The sequence below is a fragment of the Poecilia reticulata genome, linkage group LG6 (genome assembly GCF_000633615.1).
Source record: "Poecilia reticulata strain Guanapo linkage group LG6, Guppy_female_1.0+MT, whole genome shotgun sequence".
Taxonomy (NCBI): Eukaryota; Metazoa; Chordata; class Actinopteri; order Cyprinodontiformes; family Poeciliidae; genus Poecilia; species Poecilia reticulata.
Window position 1 is genome coordinate 1,852,595 of NC_024336.1, and position 21,194 is coordinate 1,873,788.

Sequence of the window (21,194 nt, forward strand, 5' to 3'; positions counted from 1 at the left end):
CTCACCAGCACCATGCAGGTACATAGCTATATGGCTGAATCACGTTGAGTCACACTGAATCTTCTTTTTTTATTTCTTTTATTTACCGTATTATCCGCACTATAAGGCGCACTGGATTATAAGGCGCATAGAATAGACGCTACAGTTAAGGTTGCCATCCGTCCCGTATTGAACCTATACGGGACGCGATTTGTACCGTACTCTACAAATGTGAATGTGCAATAATAAAGAAGTGGTCCTCGAGTACTTTATATAGTAGGCTGCCCCAGTCATTGTTTCACTCACGGTGTTGGTGTTGCGATATTGTGCCCAACTGCTTTCTGGATAACAAAGACCAACCGACACGCTGCCGCCGCAATCTCTGTCTCTCTTCCCCCGACCCCCCAGGCTTTAAATGTATAGGGGCTGGTCCCTTGGTAACCCTAGTCGAAGCACCCCGGATGAATATCTAAAGCCACTTTGTTGACATAAAGAATGTCAACAAAACAGTCCGACTCGGGTCGGGGGGGGGGCCTTCCGCGAACAGGCCGGGGTGTGGCCGGACGATGGTGACCCTTCTCCGTTCGCGCACAGCATGTTCGTGGAGAACATGGTGCTAAATGACCTGCAGACGACCTGATTCTAGACGGTTGGTAGGTAGATAGGTCAGTCAGTCAAACTTTATTAACAAACCAGCGTTCTGACAACTATCCCATCATGCACTGCGCGCTTCTTCTTCTACGGGTGAAAATGAAGTCGGCGGCTGCTTACCGTAGTTGCTAGACGTGTTGTGGCTCAATATTGGTCTGATATTGAAGTTTTTAGGTGCGCCTTATAGTGCGGAAAATACCGTATGCTTTGGATCATCAACGTAATTTTGACACCAGAAATAGCCTGAATAAATTAAAAAAACAGTTTTTATTGAGATGCATCAATCCAGTATTCATCAATCCTGATATAAAAAGAAATTCTAGATTGCGTATCGGTGGCAATATGTCTGATCTATAAGAGCAAATCTATTCAGTCTARTTCTATGCTTTGTACTCTCAGCGTTGTCATGCTTTATTGTTTATTTGACATTGGATTTGGATTTCCTAATTGCACTTTATAAACCATTTGAAAGAAGGTTTGTTGTAATTTATTTTTTACCTTTTTGACCAAGGTAGTCAGTCTATTGTTTTTGTTAGTTTCAGGTTCTGCAGTATATATTTTACATTGGCTGTTCTACTCCTAATTGCACTGACTGAGCAAATGAGTTGTTCTTTCATGTTTGACCAAGCTTGTGAAGCAGTTKGTAGATTTAAGTGTGCTATACTGATGCAGTTATCAAACTAATTTTTAATTAATTTGTAATTCAAAAAGAGAAACGTTTCAAGTCAATTCATCACCGATTTTTTTGTATCAGATCGGTATCAGCCAATACTAAATATAAATGTTGTATTGGAAGTGAAAAAAGTAGATCGATGAGCCCCTAGAAACGTATTTATTAAGGGACAAAAGCAACATGAAGTAGGCTAGACAGATTTCAAAATGCAACACATCATCATCCCCTGATCTAAAGAAAATCAAAAGCTGGATGAAAAATAATGTCATYAACATCTGTCACKTTGGGACAGTTTACAAAGCCGTTGCTAAGGCTTTAGCACTTCAACGAGAGCCATTATACACAGAATAGCAATCTTCCGAGGACTGGCAGAACTTCTAGAAATACTCTGATCGCATTTCAACATMCCAGAGTAACATCTAAAGTACTTCAGGCCTCACTTGCTTCAGTTCGGGTCAGTGTTCACGATTAACCAATAATCCATGGGAGAGTGCCAGGCCAAAAACCACTTGTGACTAAAGGTAACATAAAGGGCTCRTCTTATATTTGCTAATTCTGATTTGTTCTTGTAGATTTTTGTTCGTAATTGTTTTTCTTTTTTGTTTTGTTTTGTTTTGTTGAGTCATTGCATGTTTGGACAATTATTCCCTCTGGTTTTTGACACTGTGTAGCTGGAACGTTTTTTCCTGCCGCTGTTTACTTTTGGGCAGTTGTGATGATGCATAACCGTAGCAACAAGTTAATGTTTTTTACAACTGGAAGCTGCTTGATCAGCTTCTCAAAAGCTCATGTCATACCTGAACCATGACCTTGAACCCCAGAGGAGTTGAAAAGAAAGAGCAGAGCAGGACCAAAGAGCAGAAAGAGAAAAAGAACGCTGGCTTCCATCCCCTCCATCTGTCAGAATGGGTAAGGTTCATATCCCTTACTCCAACGTCTCTCTGCCCATCTTCCTAGCCTTACAGCCAGACAGAGATTTAAAGAGGAGCGGCAAAAGAGGTGGATTASCAGTACTCGCTAACAACGGATCGTGTCCTCCAGAGTGTATTACAGTGGAATGTTGTCTCTGCTGCCTATAAACTGAGCTGTTAGCATGACATGATAGTCATGAGGCTGGCATACAACAAACCATTCACCACGACTATTTGAATGATATGAGTTATGACAACATTTATTTTGCCACATAAATGAATTATGTGGAACAAGACAAAAGTTTAACTTTTTGAAAGGTGTGGCTCCTGATCTATTYARCTAACATTTTAGAAAGATAACCTATAGACAACCAAACGTTGTGGCAGGATTGTAATAGTTTGCTACTGTCTTCCATTTCTGGGACCTTGAAAACTTTCCATAACAGATGGAACAATGAATTCTGGTCCTTATCTGAAACGTCCAATGATTCTTGACTTTAAGGTTCGATTGGGGACCAAAATTCGTACCTTTTCAGCTGCTCCGGATTGCTTTCACACTGCACTGTGTCAGACAGTCCAAACCTTTTGCAAAACCTGTTACCCCCCTCGCCTGTAMGGGCGCTGCACCTGGAAAAACTCTGAAGAAATGAGTACGACCTCCCTCTTCACGCATTGTAAACAAAACTGGAGTAGGATTTCTTAATTGTCTTTGGTTTGGTAGAAAACCACAAGACATTTCTCCCTCTAGTGCTAGACTTGCACAGTTGTTTGGTTTGTATTTACCCAGAATGCCCTGCGCTGTAATTTGCTTCCTGTTTTTGGGAGCGGTCTCCGGTCTGCTTGCTTCCATATAGACATTCAAACTGCACCAGAGTTCACTTTAATCGAACCGAGGTTTTTAGGCGAACAAGAGTTTGCATTTTTGATCCGGATCAGAGTTYGTTGTGCATTCACACCTCTGCAAATGACCCAGACTCTCTAGACAAAGGAACTAGAGTCCAGTTAAAACGGACTGGTGTGAATGCATCTTCAGTTTAACCGCTTTTCGATTAAACAACAAAAGGACAATCCAGCAAGTCCACCTCTGAACGGTTTGATAAATGAATGTTTTTACGTGGCCTAGTTGAACGTTAGAATTAAATTTATTTGAGATGCAATGGAAWATAGGCTGTTAATGCTTCAGCATGGTTGAATTAAATCAATTACAAAAAGAAAAATGGGCCAAAATTCCTTCACAGCGATCAAACATTTAATGCAGTTCTTGTCACAAATACTGATAAAGTCTAGAAAGCATGATCATTTTAATGTTTCAGTGTGGCAAAAACAGAATAAATCTACAAGAGGAAAAGTCCTTCTTCAAGGTTCTCTGTGTTGGTCTCTGGCTCTTAGTTAGAACTCTTGCTTGTTACGCGTGATATGTTGGACAGCAGCCACCGACATCCAACATCAACGTCACAGCATTGTGTGGAAAAGTGATTAAAATCCTCTGACTCCTGTTCAGCATTCAGATGTTGAAATAGGATAGAAGGTTGATATGGGAGTCATGCAACGCCTGTTAGGCTCATTTGACAGCCAGCAGGAAAAAAAGACATGGAGGAATGTGTCGAGAAAGAATGATGACATTTGTTCTGAGGTTTAAGATAAACGACAGCCAGTTTCTGGGTTGATTTCATTATCTGGGAGCTTGCTTACTTGTTGTTTCTCAAGACTGTAAGTTGGGGGTCAGAAGTTTGCATACGCTCAGAATGAGCGTAAAAGTCTTGTTCCTTTTTCAGAGTGGAATTATATAAGCCAATTCAAATCTTATGTGGTGTTTTTTCTAATCCATAGTCAAAACTACACATACAGTGCAATTATTTTTGTTTTTAATTTTTTTGTCTTTTAACAAGTTGAACCTCCACGACTTGGTATTCATGACCGTCAACAAACTTTTGATGGTTTTTCTGGCTGAATATTTGACCTGTTTGTTTGAGCCATTTGGATTATTTAAGGTTTGTTTTCTGACTAAATCTGAATTTTAGGTATAGTTTGCAAAAATCCAATCGGGTTAAGGTCATAAGATTCACGGTTGGGATTGTTACTTTTTTTTACAAATTTTTTCTCTGGTGGTTCCAGAAGAGCACCAATAAATATCAGTGTTTTTAAAAATATAATTAMATTTGCTGTTTAGTGCTAAAACTGTGCTACMTCATACATATGGTGTCTTGAGGTAGCCTATTCATTAAGCCAGATTGTTCTTTTGTTTGTTTCATTATAAGAAGTGTATTTGTGATGGTACGTTTTTAATATATAGCTGAATGTGTGCATATTTTAGATCCAACATCTATAATTTTGACCACATGACCTAACATCCTTAAAGTTGTTTGTTGTATAAACAATTACTTTGAATAATTATGAAGCAGGAAGTAAACTTTTTTCTKTGTGTATAAATAACAATAAACATAAAAAGCGATGATTCTTTTTTTTTTCTCCTGTTGCTCAGAATCAGACAGAGGCAGATGGGAAAGGAGCCATCGTAGAGAATCTGCAGAAGAAGATCAGGAGGCTGGAGTCGGACCTGGAGAAAAGGAACGACGTAAAAAACATCAAAGATGATCATGGAAAGGTGTGAAACTGTGTCCACTATATATTGTTGCTGTTGGGCAAAAATCTCATTCTATCATTTTTAGTGAGTTTTGTTGTTTTATTATTTATCAACTCTTCTGACAATCCTTCTCCTCTGTCCGGCGTTTTATGTATTAAAGTGAAAAATGTATTTAGATTGTACCTTAAAAAAAGTCTATTCCAACCTGACTAGTTAACTTTAATTATAGGCCTGAGCCCTAAGTAAACCTGACATATTATTTTAATTAAGATTTTACTGCTTTTGTTTCTAAACCACCATCAACAAACTTCTTACCATTTAAGTAAGCACTGTAACTCCTCCCGTTTTTAGCTTTTGTGTGATGTCTCCCAGCTCCATCTTGTCGCTTGTTGTAACCACAGTGTGAGTCAAGTGTAATTCATCTGGGACGTGATTGATGGGAGCGGAACCGCAGGCACATGCAGTGCGTTGCACTTGTTGCTCTCTGGTTTAACTTCTGCACCCTACTGACTTTCTTTATTTTCTCAACATTTTATAATAGAATTTAATTTAATTGATACATCAGTGTCTTATAACAATATTGGATTGGTCCAGTCTCTATAATTGAGCCATTTTTAATGTCTTACTCACCACATTTACCATCAGTTGCTATTAGACAATGTTTATTCTACAGAAGTTGTCACAAACATCACTGGCCTTAGATAATCCAGCTCCATTTACTTATAGGTTTGATAAATTATACAGGAATAAATTTAAATATGGATAAACTGCCTCTGTAGACTCTGTTAAGTTTTTTAAGGATTTGAACTTTCTTTTGCATCCAGTTTGAGAATTAGACTAGCAAACATTTTATATTCCCACATTTAGCATTCTCAAATAGCTTCATGAAACTTACACCTCTGTTAGCTCAGGAGTTTAGGTTAAATCCAAGAACCTCATCATGTATGATTGTCTGTTTAGCTGATGCAAAACCTGTTTCTCCAACAGACCAAAGATGAAATTGTGCGGTGGGAGGAGAGCAAAAGATGGCAAGCTAGGATGGAAAAGGTGAAGAATTCTCTGAAGGAGAAGGAACAAGATAAGGAATCGTTATCGAAGCAACTCGCCACTCTTAAAGATCTTTATGGCAGGTCAGCGTGTGTACATCATACATCTGGTATGCACAGCACCTAGATTTGCTACAGTTATGCTGATGACTGATTTATYACTCCCTATGTTCCTGTTAAGAATCAAAAAGGTGCTCAATGATCACAGCTGTACATCATTCAGACGGCGGCTTGCTCTGTCTTTTTCATCCATCGGCCCTGTGTGCTTTTGTTTGCTTGCAGATTGGAGCAGGAGAAGGCCGCGCTGCAGAAAAAACTGAAAGCTCGAGGTGTGACCGCCGACCAGGTGGTGGGGGTACGAGCCAACGACATGGAAAGGCAGATASAGGAGTTGAAGAAGAAGAATTCTGAGCTGGAAACCCAGATTGTCACCATAAAGTATGTACATATATTAGCCTACATTAGACTTGATGTTCACTTTGATTGTGTCAGCTCTGGTGTTGACTGAATTCAACTATCCTAATAAGTTAAAAGTATTTTTTTTATGTTTGTCATTGTAAAAATCATTTAAAAAATTAAGAATTCATCAAGAAATGACCAAAATGTTCTCAGACGAACAAGTCTACATCTGTAATAATATACATTTATCTCCGTATACCGAGATGAAATGCTTTTGGAGTAGAAAATGGTTAAATGTTATTAAATGTTACAGAGTTAATACATAGAAAATACATAGAAAATCAATTATATATACATATATATATATATATATATATATATATCAAAATATTCAGATGGTGAAGTCTGCATGTGGAAGTCTGCATGTGGAATCATATTACTGTGTCCAACTATCATTTTATGCTACATTTAGCCAAATAAATATTCATTTAAAAAATCATAAAATGATCAAAATATTCTCAAATAGGCTACATGTGACGTCATATAGACAGTATTTCAATGCCCCTTGTTTTAATGGTGTTTCAGGTTTAAATTTTACACCACATTTAGCCAAATAAATATTGACAAAAATCCACAAATCGATAAAAATTACCAAAATATTATCAAATAAGCTAAATGTGCAATAATAAGCTTCTTAAAGAGACAAAAACCCAATTTCAAGGTGCCAAATTGTGAAGTCAAATTTCTTTAAAGTTATGTTTGACATATAGATCATGTTTATAATAACATGATCTATAATAACTGAAGGTAACATAGTTACCATACTTGATTGTGCTGTAAAAAGCACAATCAGTCCAATGCCTGGACAGTATAAAATACAGCCCCATTTATAAATACAAATCCAATAACTGTCAGACTGGTTTTAATCCACTTCCATGAGTCAACACTATGGAGAACCAGGTTTTTTTGGGGTATGTCACTCCCACCTTTTCATATCWAGACACTAATATTTTTGCTCTTACTTGTCTGCTTTGAAATCAATCATTTTACATTATATAAAAAAAGTGTTACTTATTAACATAAGTAGTTGGACGGAGGCAGCCGAGATATTTCTGATTCCTACTAAACCAGCTGATCATTTATCTGACAGGAGCTTTGAACTTCTGGAAGGTCTCCGGTGTCCGAACTTGTCTGTCAAACAGCTTTATTGGTCCTAGCTGCCTCCTCAGAGACCCGAAGGCTTTACCGATGACCTTTAGAGATGACCTTTACTCGCCTCTGGAGCCGACGTCGCTGAGTTTGTAGATTCTCATTAAGCTGCGAGAGCCGACTGAAGGCCGCTTGCGACGCAGACGTCGGAGGTCAGGGAGGCGATGGTTAACGTTCTGCGTGTCGGTGTTTCAGACGGATGTTTCGCATGCTGCGCTCCGCTCTTGTTGAGGGTTCGATCTGATATCTGCAGACTGAAGAGTCTGCCGTTGAACACTTTACTGCCACTAACGTGGCGAGGTCAAGCWTTTGACAGGACCCTAATTTAACATTGGACTCGGACTCAATTGTGCTGCCTGCTGGCAGAAGTTGAGTTGAACGTCCACGCTACTTGTTCAGAGACTATGAACCATATGAAAGAGTGGGACAGTTTTGGAATTTGATGTACAGTGACATCTTAATGAATCACAATATYGTTGAATGATCAACAAATTAGACACAGTGAGATATAAGCATTTATTTCTACTAATTTTGATAACTATGACCTATTGCTATGARCGGTACGTGCATTTTATCTATGTAAAATGTTCAGAGCATTAATAGATCATGAGAAATTACTATTTTACAATGGCACTATAAAAAAAAGCATTCATATCTTCTCACAGGACAGCTGAGATTAAATCATGCACATTAATGAGACTTTTAAAGGCAGTTTATTGCACCGGATTTTCTTTGGAGATGTAAGAATGAAATGTTCAGACTTATATTTGTAAAAAGTTCCTTTTCTGTCATGTTGAATGTGCAGACAGCAGCAGGCCTTGCCTCGTGATGACGCCATGGAGAATCTTATGTCAAAGAACCGACTTTTAGAGGAGAGACTCCACTCCTTAGAGAGGCAGATAYCCAAGGAACCGTCTTCCAGACCCTCGGTAAAGTGTTTAAGTCGCATATATATTGCTCAAATACAATCGTTTAACTTTTTTTTATCTCATATCAGATGTCCCTGAATTAAAACAAACCTCATAATCGCAGGTAAAGCTGAAGTAATAAGCAAAAGATTTGAGGTATTTAAAAAAAAAGTATTGTTTTTGGCCTCGCTTATGGAAAAAAGTCCTCATTTCTACTTTTTAGTCAAAAGGAGCAGTCCAGTAGGAACGTTGTTCTGATGTTTTACCATCAAAGCACTAAAGTAAATGGAAGATTAATAGTTTATTTGACATAGACATTACTTTCTCTTGTTTCGGAGGACTGGAATCTGGGAGCAAAGTCAACAACAGAGAACATATTTATGCTATATTAACCAGCATTTCTTCTGTTTAAGAGCTCACCTGGAAGACATGAATATGAGTGTCATATTTCACAAGCATGGCAAGACATTGCATTTACCTCAAGATGTAGTTCTTGGCCTATGCTCTGTTTGAATGTCTGGAGATGTTTAGCGTTTTATTCATCGGTCTTTCTCTGTTTCTTCATCTTCCTCCTACCTTCCTGGGTTTGATCTGATTCACTGCCTGCAAAGGGGAGAGACTTCTCCTCCCGGGCACTTAGTGGGATTTGTTCACTCACGTTTGATGTTGAGGACGGAGCATCGTGCTCTCAGCTTCCCRAAACCCCCGACCCCGCAGGAGACGCCCTCGGCCAACAGAGGGAGCCCACGCAGAGCCAGGCGGGTGGAGGAGAGGACCTGGACGCAGATCGGCTGGAAGATGAAAGGCAAACAGCGACAGTTGTTGGAGAAAATGAAGAAAGCATCCCTATTGGATGTGACGTTACACAGCCTGTGGAACAGGATGAACCGCCCGACACAAAAGGGAACGGTGCCGATCCCGATGATCGGTCAGAAAGAACGGAATCCATCTCGCCTCCGTCTGCAACACAGGCAGTGACGGGCGGTGGAATGAGTGAAAGAGGGAAGAAACTGGGCAATCCTGACCCAGACAGTGAAGGCATGGATCCCGATGATGATGATGATGTTGGAGTTATCCCAGAAGCGACCCAGAATGCCGAAAAAAAGGTGGAAGAGAAAGAAGACATAACAACAAGAACGGAAGTAGAGGAAGATGACCAGGATTCTTTCTCAGCTGATCCTGATGTTGATTCTAGTATCACTCTGAGCAAACGCCCGGAGAGAATTGTCCACGCAAAAAGGGSCAAACAAACACAAAAACAGGAAGGTGTGAAGTATCAGAAGGTATTCCAGCCTGTGTATCCCCCCAAACCCTCCTTTAAACCCTGGCTGCTGAGGTGGTAGAGCTGTGATAGCATTAGACATGGCAGAACCAGAGCTACACACACCCAGTGAAATGTCTCGTTAGCATTTCCTCCCTGTCATTGTCCATCACAGCCTTCAGGTTTCCACTTGCTATTTGTATTTATCCCTTGATTTTTGTCACGTCTCATCCAGAAACTTTAGCATATTTTATTAAGAACCTATGTGAGAGGCCGACACAAAACATGGTTGAAATTATGTGTTCTTTTGCATTCAGCTTCCTGAAGTAAATACTTTGTAGAATCACCTTTCAGTATAAAGGCTTTCTTGGTCTAAACTCTGAAACTTTTGCCCGTCCTTTGTATCCTGCCCATGGCCTCCCTAAAATTTCTGCTCGATTCTCACCCCTAGTGATCCGTGTATGATTTCTCCCATTGAAGTGAATTCTTCTGGTAGAATTTCAACCAAGCCAATCGGTGAACAGAGGGAGAAACTGTGAACGATGGCGTCGATTTTCTGCGATTTTGGGTGTGGCGTATTAACACACCCAAAAACGTTAGTGATTAGGTGAACTTTAAAACTGCATGCCTCCAGGAAGCAATCATTTCTCAGTAGCCAAGGGTTCAGACCCTCTGCAGGAAGCAAAGTGTAGAACAGCAGGCTGGTTTTACCAGGCTGTTTTTTCTAAGATTGGAAGAAGACAGAATGGGAAGATCAGTTTTCAAGCCTCTTTTTTGCCACTTTTTAAAACCACATATACTTTTCCTTCCATATTTGTGTTGGTCTGTCACATAAAATCCCCCCAAAAAACACAGACGTTTGTGGTTTTAAGGCGACAAAATGTAAAAAAAAAAAAAAAAAAGACACTAGCTGTGGTTCCATTCCAAATGTTTCAAATTTGGGAATGTTAGGGATCGACTTTGTCAATATTCTGCTAATGTCATACCATTTCTGCTAATGAAATGGTGTGAGTTAATGAATAAGTTTGTTCATGAGGTAAGTCATTAAAAAACATGCTGTGCCATCATCATCTAACCACTTCCTGTCCTCTTCTCCTTCATCGTTCGAAGCAGTGGCAACATCTGGTTGTTGGTTGTGTGCAAAAAAAGTGTTGCCATTGCAGTTTTGCAAAATAAACCAATTTAGATACAGCCAAAAAATCAATCTCATCTTAGTGACAAAACTTATCAAAAAATAATTGTATTTTTTTTCCCAAAATTGCACATTTATTTTCAGAGTATTAAGTTGTACCGTTATATGGTCAATGGAAACAGTTACTGTTAAGCATTTTCCTTCCTACAGCTTTTCCCCCCACTGCATTTTCTCGGTACTCAACCGTTGGACACGTGTGGCTCATTCTGAGACTTTGCCGTTCTTTAGACTTCGGGACGCGGGACCGGGACTCCATCACAGAGAGATCAGGACATCTCAAAGGAAAACCTCAAGCTGGCCTCAGAGAACTTGGAGCTGCGCTTCCAGCTGGAGCAGGCCAACCAAGACCTACCCAGGCTGAAGGTACGACCAACCCAAACACCCCACTGGCCTAGCGCATGTCCAAACATGCTGGTTTTACAAAGAAACAGAGCTTATTTGTAGGATTTTGCAACTGAAAGTTAGTCTTTTATATAGGCCTGTCACATATTTTGCTGGACGATAAATTGACCCAGAACTTATTGCAACAAATGATAGTGTTGTTTTGAGACCATTTTCAAGTGACATAATAGTAATAACGGCATAATAAAGCAAGAACACATTCTCAATGAAAAACAATCTACTTTAAATTCCAATGACCATTTAAATTCTAGAACAGGAAGACATTTGACATATCCAAAATAAATAAAGAAAACAAATTAAATAAATTATAAAGTCTCTGTAAATAAAATAGTCTTTCAAAGAAAGGGATAGTTGAGACCAAATCACCAGACTGAAGATCAGTTTTGGTAGAAAGAGAGAAAAGAGAAAACTGATAAATCATGCAAATTGAAACTTTTGAGTTTTTTTTTTTATTATTATGCGATTAACTGATTTATTGTTTAAGRCGACAGTCCTACTTTTATATTTCACTGGAAATATAAAGAACACCTTTTAATTTTATGGTTTTAGACATTAGGATAAAGAGATCTTGTCTTTTAAAGGATCTAAAAATATTCAGATGTAAAAGCACAAAACTGACTCCATACTGTCATTGTTTAATGAAGACGTGTGTAAAAAAAAAAAAAAAACAACACAATAACCCATGGTTTAAAAGCTTGTTAGATCCTCTGTAAGCAGCAATAACTTCCAGTACTGAGTTACATCGTCATGGAGGAATTTCAACTCTCTTCTTTACAACATGCTGGAAATTTCCTGCACAGCTGGATGGTTTCAAGACCCAGTGTGGCCCAAACTCCAGCTGTCTGACAGATTTCTGCGCTGCGGTAAACAGATGAGTCTGTTGTTGATTCTGTGACCCAGTTCCACAACTGCAAAACAACACCAGCTCATCACTCCAAACATCACTCCCCCACTACCATGCTTTACAAGAGCTAAGTTGTGCTGAATGAGTATGATTTTAGAAAGATGAATCAAGACGAGCCTTGCTTGTTTTGTGTTTTTTTTTTGTTGTTTGTTTTTTTCGCATACAAATGGAGGCCTAAAGTCTCTAAGATGGGGCACTTGGGAAATTAGAATTAGAATTTCAGGGTTTCCCCCGAGAACTTGCTAAACCTGGTGGTAGATGCTACAGCAGTCATTCATTAAGCAGCCCACTGTGTTTTTGAGTTAAAAAATTGTTTTAAACTGACAGGAAATCAGAAAATGTCACTTGGTATTTATGTGTAGCCAACAGATGCAAACACGCAGCAAACGGCGAAACAAGCTGCAAACAGGAGAAACGGCACAGCAAACAGCAAAACCAGGTGTAATCGCATGTAGAAAACAAAAAAAAAAAACGCAACAGAGAAGCGATGCAAACCAGAAAAATGCTGTAATAACATAAAATAGAAGCAAAAATCATCAATCAACAAAACAAATGCAAACAAAAAAGGACTCAATCATAAATAAAATGCTAGAATCACAAACAAACCGCTGCAATCACAAATAAAACTCTGCATGTTCGGTTTGGCTGCAAACGATAATGGCTTAGCCTGTTTGCTGCTGGTTAAGCCATTTGCACCTTCAAGCCACCATAATCAAGTCTTAAAAAATGCAAACATAAAAAATATAAAATAAAAAACTTTTAGCCTGGTGGGAGCACAAGTAAAACCTGGTGGCCCACCAGGCTTACAAAATATTTGGGGAAAAACTGAATTTATTGTTTGTCACTGTACACATGTGCATATGAAATTCAACTCAAATAGTGCAAACATTGTAATAAATGAATATATACATGCACACATACACATATATAACCACCATATGATTAGTGCATGTGAGCATTGAGCATGTTAGTTGCTTTTGGGAAGAAGCTACTTTTCAGTGTGTTTTTGTTTTCATGCAGCTGTAGCGCCCCCCTGAGGTCAGCAGGTCAAACAGGTTGAAGCCAGGGCAGCTGCTGTGTTTGGTGATTAACTTTTTTTTTCTCAGCATTGCAGCCTTTGTCTTTGAAGTGAATTTGCTGGGGCGTGGCACATCTCACCACAGATTCTCGATGAGGTTTATGTCTGGACTTTGACTGGGCCATTCTAACGCATGAACATGTTTTGTTTCAGATCCTTTAAGTAAGACTCTATAATTCAAAGCAGGTGTGCTTTTTTGTCCCTTTTTTAATCATGACTGTAAATATATATATGTTTTTTCTGTTTCTACAGAATCAGGTTGCAGACCTAAAGGAGATGTGTGCGGCTCTGAAACAGGAGAGAACGGAGGCCGAGAAGAAGCTGACACACCTACGGGGAGTAAGAGACCTTTGCCTTGCTGTGCAGACGGATGGGTTTTTTTTTTTTAGAAAAACTCCAGGAACATAATTTGACATAAATTAATTTGAATTGTTACAATAAACTTAAAACTGCAGTATGTAAGTTTTCAAAATATATCTCTATTTTTTAACATATTTGTTGACCTATGAATGTCATAGTGAAAAAATCAATCTCCTCCTCCTTGAGCTAGTATTACCGTCGAATAAATTCACAGCTCCCAGTCAAAAACAACCAATCAGAGCTGGGAGGAGGGTCTTAGCGCTGTCAATCAGTGCTGTTCAACGTGATAATGGCGGAAAAACAACTCACCGTTCCAGAAAAACCGTTCATCCGCCGTCATCGGTGGCCATGCTAACTGGCCTTAGCATTTGTGGCAAGTTACGTCGTGGGGAACCAGCTTTTGCAAAGGTTGGAAGGTGGGGAGCATGAGAGTGTTTGACAGCGCTAAGACCCTCTTCTTGTCTCTTCTTGGTTGTTTCAAATTGAGTGGTGCATTTCTGCAGTTGCACTGGGAACACTGGGAGAAGGCAGAGGAGCTCCAGTTTTTTCACATGTATAGACCTTATACTGTTATGACATATTGAAAATTTTAACAAATATGCAAAAAACTTTTTTTTATAAGTTACATACTGCAGCTTTAAGGTTCAACATTTTTCTTAAAACCTGTTCTCCATCAGCCTGGTTTCAGCAGCAAATCGGTTCCTGAGCTGGAGAAGACCATTGGTCTGATGAAGAAGGTGGTGGAGAGAGTGCAGAGGGAGAACGAGGCGCTGAAGAAGTCCAGCAGCAGTGCAGAGCAAGACAGGGTTGCCGCTTTGGAGAAGGAAAACAAAAAGCTGAAGGTTGGCGTGCTGTTTGCTTTCCGCTTCACGCGTAGCTGGGTTTTGTTTCTGCAGATGACAGGAAAACGTTATTTTTCTTCCAGGCTGACTATGAGAATCTGAAACATCGAAGCGAAGCTGAGCTGAGCGCAAAACTGGAATCCAAAACCAAAGGACTGGAGAGGATCGTGGTGGAAAACGAGCGCCTCCGCAGAGAGATCCAAAGGGTGACTTTTTATTTATGTTTCATCAGTTTTYYGAGTGCCAGTYTCTCATCCATGGTCTCGTCTGAGTGTCCGCGTTGCACTTGGGCAGGAGGTGGAGGCGGCGGAGAGACTGAGAGTGAGCAGGACGAGTCTGGAGGCGACCAATGAGAAGCTGGAGTCTGAGCTGGAGGAAACCAGGCAGAGGCTGCGAGCGGCTCTGTCCAAAGCTGCCGCTGTGGGGCCCGAAGGCAAAGSTTCCAGGGCCACTGTTGTTGCCAGGTTAGCAAAATCTGCAGAGCACTGCAAAAGTATTCACACCCTCAAGCCTAGAAATCTGCCACAATTTAGGATGTTACACAACAAAAAATGGAATGTGTTTTACTGGGATGTAACACAACACGATTGGACAGYATTGTTAACGGACTCCACAAATCTGGTCTTTATGCAAGAAGAAAACTGTTGGTGAAAGCAAGCTGTACAACAGGTCTTAAAGGTCTTAAAAAGTCATCATGAAGTCTCAGTTTTAGGCATCTAACTAGTCTTAAACGTGAAAAGGTCTAAGACTTATAGGTAAGTGAGCTAAGACTTAACTAAGGGAAAACCTTGTATCCACAAGACTGTGTGTTGTTGTGACCTGGTGTTGGACTGGCAGGATGTTTGAGAACAAGATGAAGGAGTTGGAGGAGCAGCTCTCCCAGAAGACCTCCAGCGTATTGGAGCTCAAGCAGCAGCTCAAAGAGGCTAAGAGGCGCGAGGAGTGGGCCGAGACGCGGGCAAGGCAGCTCCAAGATCAGGTACCGGATAATCAGCCGAGTCGAAACAGACTGACTCACTGACTGGAATTATCGACCTGAGGGATAACTAGRCTCCTGGAAACATTACTACTGCTAGAAATGGTTTTAATTGTATGTTGGATAATAATACAAGAAAAAAAAGACTTTCTTGCCGATGATGACAGAAGGTCAACTTTTTTGCCTCTGTTTTGTTGCTCATTAGGTTGACTTGTTACAAAAGTTTCCAGCAGCTCCAAAGACTAATGTGGGGAGCTCCAAGGATCTCCAAGCTGTCAGGTATGTAAATTACCTTTATGTGATTTTTTTTTTTTTTCTTCACTGCACATGTATTTGTAGCATATTGTAAAACAGGCACAGTGGGGGTGGGAAAAATGGACTCCTAAAAGGTGTAGATCAGTGGTTCTTAACCTGGGTTCGATCGAACCCCAGGGGTTCGGTGAGTCGGTCTCAGGGGTTCGGCGGAGCCTCTGCCGTGGAGGTAAAGACACACTTGTGTAAAGTCGTGATGACGCCCYGCTTTGCCATCAGTTGCTGCAGAGGATCACGTTACATTGCTTAGCCAATCAGAGCTGCGGAGGAGCCCTGATTGAAGGAGTTCCACTCTTTTTACCAAATTCTATAGTCTAAATCTGCTCCGGCATATAATTACATTACTAAATCAGAATACCGCAAAGTATGTTGCGTGTCGGGGGGGTTTTGGGGGTAGTGGAGGAATAAGAAGGGTTCGGTGAATGCGCATATGAAACTGGGGGGTTYGGTACCTCAAAAAAGGTTAARAACCACTGGTGTAGATGCTTCATTTGAATAAAAAATGTTTCTATTTGATCTAGCTTTGTTAGCATTATTGGGGCAGACTCACACGAAACACAAATGGTTTACTAGGTCAGTGTTTTTCAAAGTGAGGGCCACTGGGGGCGCTAGGGAGACTCGGAAAGTTGGAGGGAAAATGGAAAAAAAAATATTTAAATCCCATACATTTTTAATTTTACTTACTACACACGGGCAACTAAAGCATTCATGCTAAATCAAAGTAATTATTATTGAATGGTGAATAAAAGTGAGAAGAAACATTCTAAAAGTTGACATTTACATATTTTGTTGCATTGTCTGTTTGTTTACAAAGARRGATCACCATCCAGAAGCTAATGGTGATTAATTAGGGGTATTAGAGTAAAGAGGTACAGAAATGCATACATGTTTCCTTTTTCCTTYCACTGTAGTAATGAACTCCTTTGTGTTGATCTATGATATAAAATCCCAGTGAAGTTTGTATTTGTTATTATGCAACCTATGGGAATGCTTAAGGGAATGGATGCTCATACAAATCAAGAGAAACATAATGTACATCAAGGTTAATGATCATTTACATTGGGAAATTCTTTAAAAGTCAAAATAGAATTTTTCTGAATCTTAAACTCAAGGTGCTGCATGAACACACACTTAATCATTGAGATGACCAGTTGATGATGCAACTAAACTCTATTTGTCTGAAGACTGGACAGCACCAAGCCAGAGAGGATGACCGTGGAGCCGAAACAGAAGCTGAATGACGACCCGGAGCAGGATGCTGAAGCTTCTCCAGAACCTGGTGAACCTTCACTTTTCCCCTCCTACACTAACGCTGTTCTTTAACAAAAACAGTCACCATGACGTGACTTGAACTTAATCTAGTCAAGTACCTCGTGCACATTCTGTTGTAGGTTAATTACTATGTTGCCAAAAGTCACTTTCCTTTACACATGATCATTATTAATATCCGATTTTTAACATGAAGTTGGCCCACCCAAATGTTTTAGCTTCAGCCTTTCCAAAAAGGCCTTCTATAAGGAAAATTTTGACCATTCTCCCACAAGTGCATCTGGAAGGTCAGACACTGATGTTGGATGAGAAGGTCTCTGCTCCAATTCATTTGAAGTGTTCTGTCTTATTGAGATCAGGACTTTCTGCAGGGCAGCTAGGTTCTTCTCCACTAGACTCACTCGTCCATGTTTGTTCACGCAGCAGGTCTCCATGCTTAATTCCGATGTTTGTTTTTCTGCGCGGTCGTTCACACTGCTAATGAAACCATAGCGCAATGAGACTTAAGTGTGAACGGTTTACCACCCTGAAGCGACCCGCGTCCGCATAAGAACATCTTTGATGTCACACAGCAGCGCTCTGTTTACAGAATAATGGATGGTGCCATTTATTGATCGCTTTTAGAGTTTATTCAGAWATAGGAGCTGACAGTGCTGTCACAAAATCACAACAAAATGATATTTAGTCTAGCACTGACTGCAACTTCTGTAGAGAGGCCCGTTTGGATCCATAGGTGGAGCTAAGAGTGGTGGGGTTGGGACATCATGCGCTTCACTGACAGACTTCTTTCTTAAGCTCATGTTTAGCTGGATATGGTCATTTTCAGCCACTGTCTATGGCCATATTTACAGGAACTGGCTTCTTCTCATGAAGAATTATGGCTCATGTCTCTCGTTGGTGACACAAAAGTCAGACAAAATGTGAAAGACTGTTCAGACTGCGGACGTACATCTCCGAATTAGCACCACATATGGAAGTGGCACAAATCGCATCGTTTGGGGCTGAAAAGATCGGAACTAGGTCGTTCAGACTGCCGTGAAAAAGCCAGATACCATAAAAAAAAATTTAAAAATCTGATTTGCCTGCTGTGTAGACGTAGCATTTGTGGATTTTGCACTGCACACTGTAGTGGAGTTCTTTTCAACAAATGGGCCATACCTCAGACTGGTCCCATAGAGTCAGGAGATAAAATTCTAACTGAATTGTACTGAAAAACAATCCCACAGCAACATTTCCTTTCCCCCAAAACCTTCCACTAAAGTGAAATTAGGTAAATAGCATTCTTCTGGCAACTGCTAAACCCAGGTAGACCTGTAGATTGTCAAGAGAGAGGAATGACTCGGTGATGGGTTCTCAGTCCTAGCTGTATAGTGGAGGTCAATGGGAAGTGAAACCCTAATCTCACATGTTGCATTCAAAGGTCATGGAAACCTGAAAAGGCTCCTACAAGCGGCCGAAAGCCAGAAATCTAAACTCCAAGCAGAGGTGAGAAACCTAAGGAAGGAGCTGGGGAACTTCGATCCAAACTTTTTCGAAGAGCTGGAGGATTTGAAATACAACTACAACCTGGAGGTGAAGAAGAACATCCTGCTGGAGGAGCAGCTGAGGAAGGTGTGCGATCAGTTTGGCGTGACGGCTGAAATGCCCAGCGTGTCCATCAACTAACGCGCGGTTGTCCAGACTTTAATACAAAGAGTTTTCTACTGTTCCAATTATGTTTTTTTTTTTACTGTCAAAGTCASGAGAAACAACCAAGCAGCACTTTTTCTTTTTACTGTTTTTTCAACAACAGCTGTGTGTTATTACAGTTATAGTTTTGTAATTATTATTTATAAGGAATTCCTCTGTATTTTCCAATAAAAACAAGTTCATTTTGAATGGTCAGAATTGTCTGTTTATTCATCACACAACAGAAGATTGTATGAACAGTATTTACAATAATACATTAAAGTCATGCACTTCTTTTTCAAAGACTATTACAAACCGTCTTTATATTTCAATCTGAAACACTGTTTGGTTTAATCTTCATATTTCACCTTCAGAATGAGGACTCCTTGGAAAACATGTATTTATTTATTTATTTTTATTAAGACTTTCTGCTAATTCTGTTCCTCAAAGATAGTTTTTCTGTTRGAGAGCGTCATCCTTGTCGTCTCTGAGGTTTACGGCTAGAACTGCACGTCTTGAAGTCGACTGAAGTGCTGTCCGTTGAGTGGGGAAAACCATGACAACAAGCCCTCGCTGTCGCTGTAGGCTGCGGACGCTCCCCCGAAGCAGACCACCGYGGGTCTGCTGCCGAGGCGAGTTTCACCGTCCGGCCACCTCAAGCCCAGGTGATGCCGGTGGATCTGCAAACATAAACACACACTGACTCAACCAAGTGGCTTCAGAAATGCAAAGTAGGGCCCCGCTGATTGCAAGGTTTTCTGGCTGACTGATGATCTTTAAAAACCGATTAAGATTCTTGGCCGATACCGATTTTTTTTTTTTTTGTCTGAAAAGTCACTAAAAATAGCGACAAAGTTGTTAAGTTGGAAACGGTGGAACTTACCGTTAATGGCGCACATGTGCACATGACCTGGTGGTTGTCGAGGGAGATATCGGTTTCATATGCAACTATTGGCCAATTACTGATTTCCCAAAATGAAAAAGGCAGTATTATGCATTTCCCAGCCATATATTGCCATTTTATAGCACAATTAAGTAACTTTTAACTTCAGTTGTTATAAAAATGCTATATACATCAAATRACTTAAAAAGAAATTTGACCTTTTAACTTCTTGAAATTGGGCCTCTGTCTTTTTAAGAAACTCCTGCTTTTTCTCAAACTAGGCCTTCAGGGAGTCATCACAACATGGCTCCTCTATTAACCCTTTAATAACGTTTTTACCAGTGAAGWAGCTCCTATAATGAGCTCAGCAGATGCTCAGTTCCACCAGGTGTTTGCTAATTGCTGCTGGCTAGTTTGAAGGAGCTGAGTGAGGGAGTCATGGTGGAAGGAAGCTTGGAAACAGCAGCTCAGAGGAGGAGCTTCTTCTTGAAGGCGGGGCTAGGTCCACCCAGGCGTTTTGCACAGCTAGATGGTTGCCATGAAGATTAAAGGATTCCTCAAACATGCATGAAAGAGTCAAAGCAACACTCCAGGTATGTTTTTGATGCAGGAATAACATTATAGCATGATGTAAAGCTCAAAAAAGTTGATCATACAAAATACTGCCCCTTTAAAACATTTGAAAATGTTTTTATAGAAACCTAAACATGGCCTCAGTGGCAGAATATTGGCTCCTCCCACCTTAATCAGCGTGCCGTCATTGCAGTGCCACACAATGCCCTCCACTCGACCTTCACAGTTCTCCTGGAACCAGGAGCGGAGCAGCTGGAAGTTGACAGGCGGAGGGTTCCTGACCGGAATGCTGCCGTGTGGAACCAGGCAGTGGATGGGCTGCTTCTTACTGCCGAGTCCTGAACAGAGCAGACGAATAGGATGTACATAAAAGCTTTATGAGGGAAGAAAAGTAAGTCATTTTAAATGTCGGTATTGAAAAAAATTGCCTTAACCTCAGTTGGATTTATTTATATTTTTTATATTAAGAACAGTTCAGGGTTGATGAAGGTACATTCTGATCACAGTGAAAAGCTGAATTTTAAAATTGAAAAATATTTAAGAAAAAAAGGCATGACAACAAAACTGTGTCTGCAAAATTCACTTAAGAATGAAGAAAAGTTGTGAAAAAGAGAAATAGACRAAACRATTTCTCAGATTATTAGTTTACCAAAGTGCCTGGCACTAATTAGTGCAACTATTGGGCACACCACATCTAGATAATGTTTCTAATTTGGAATTTTATTTTAATTCACGTATCTGTGACAATGTTAATAATTATGCATTATAAGATTTTTTGTTTGCTAAATCAGCCGCCACTGTAGATAGAAATAATAAAAAAAAATACTGTATTTTCCGCACTATAAGGCGCACTGGATTATAAGGCGCACCTTCAATGAATGGCCTGTTTTAAAACTTTTTTCATATACAAGGCGCACCGCATTATAAAGCGCATAGAATAGACGCTACAGTAGAGGCTGGAATTACGTTATGCATCCACTAGATGGAGCTGCACTAAAGTGAATGTCAACAAAACAGTCCGACTCGGGTCGGCGAGGAGAGCCTTCCTCGACTGAGCCGGGGCGTGGCTGGACAATGGTCACCCTTCTCCGTTTGTGCACAGCATGTTCGTGGA

The 21,194-nt window shown here is 40.2% G+C and overlaps 2 protein-coding genes across 4 annotated transcripts in view; one reads left to right on the forward strand and one right to left on the reverse strand.

The window, feature by feature from the left end:
- The window catches only part of cep290 (centrosomal protein 290), a 77,781-nt gene extending 59,084 nt beyond the window's left edge, over positions 1-18,697 (forward strand). The window contains 15 exon segments of the mRNA XM_017305142.1: positions 2,106-2,212; positions 4,697-4,819; positions 5,786-5,928; positions 6,127-6,282; positions 8,258-8,381; positions 8,972-9,643; positions 11,042-11,176; positions 13,450-13,536; positions 14,235-14,399; positions 14,483-14,605; positions 14,694-14,863; positions 15,237-15,378; positions 15,581-15,654; positions 16,872-16,966; positions 18,377-18,697. Coding sequence (XP_017160631.1) covers positions 2,106-2,212; positions 4,697-4,819; positions 5,786-5,928; positions 6,127-6,282; positions 8,258-8,381; positions 8,972-9,643; positions 11,042-11,176; positions 13,450-13,536; positions 14,235-14,399; positions 14,483-14,605; positions 14,694-14,863; positions 15,237-15,378; positions 15,581-15,654; positions 16,872-16,966; positions 18,377-18,621 — 2,561 coding nt within the window. The 3' untranslated portion in view covers positions 18,622-18,697.
- A 146-nt stretch (positions 18,698-18,843) lies between these two features.
- rlig1 (RNA 5'-phosphate and 3'-OH ligase 1) overlaps positions 18,844-21,194 on the reverse strand; it is an 11,172-nt gene continuing 8,821 nt past the window's right edge. The window contains exons 6-7 of one of the 3 annotated variants that reach the window (XM_017305276.1): positions 20,249-20,418; positions 18,844-19,304 (exon numbers count right to left, since the gene is read on the reverse strand). In XM_017305276.1, coding sequence (XP_017160765.1) covers positions 19,125-19,304; positions 20,249-20,418 — 350 coding nt within the window. In that variant the 3' untranslated portion in view covers positions 18,844-19,124. The remainder of the gene's footprint in view (positions 19,305-20,248; positions 20,419-21,194) is intronic. The other 2 variants (XM_017305275.1, XM_008410618.2) reach the window with 2 other exon arrangements.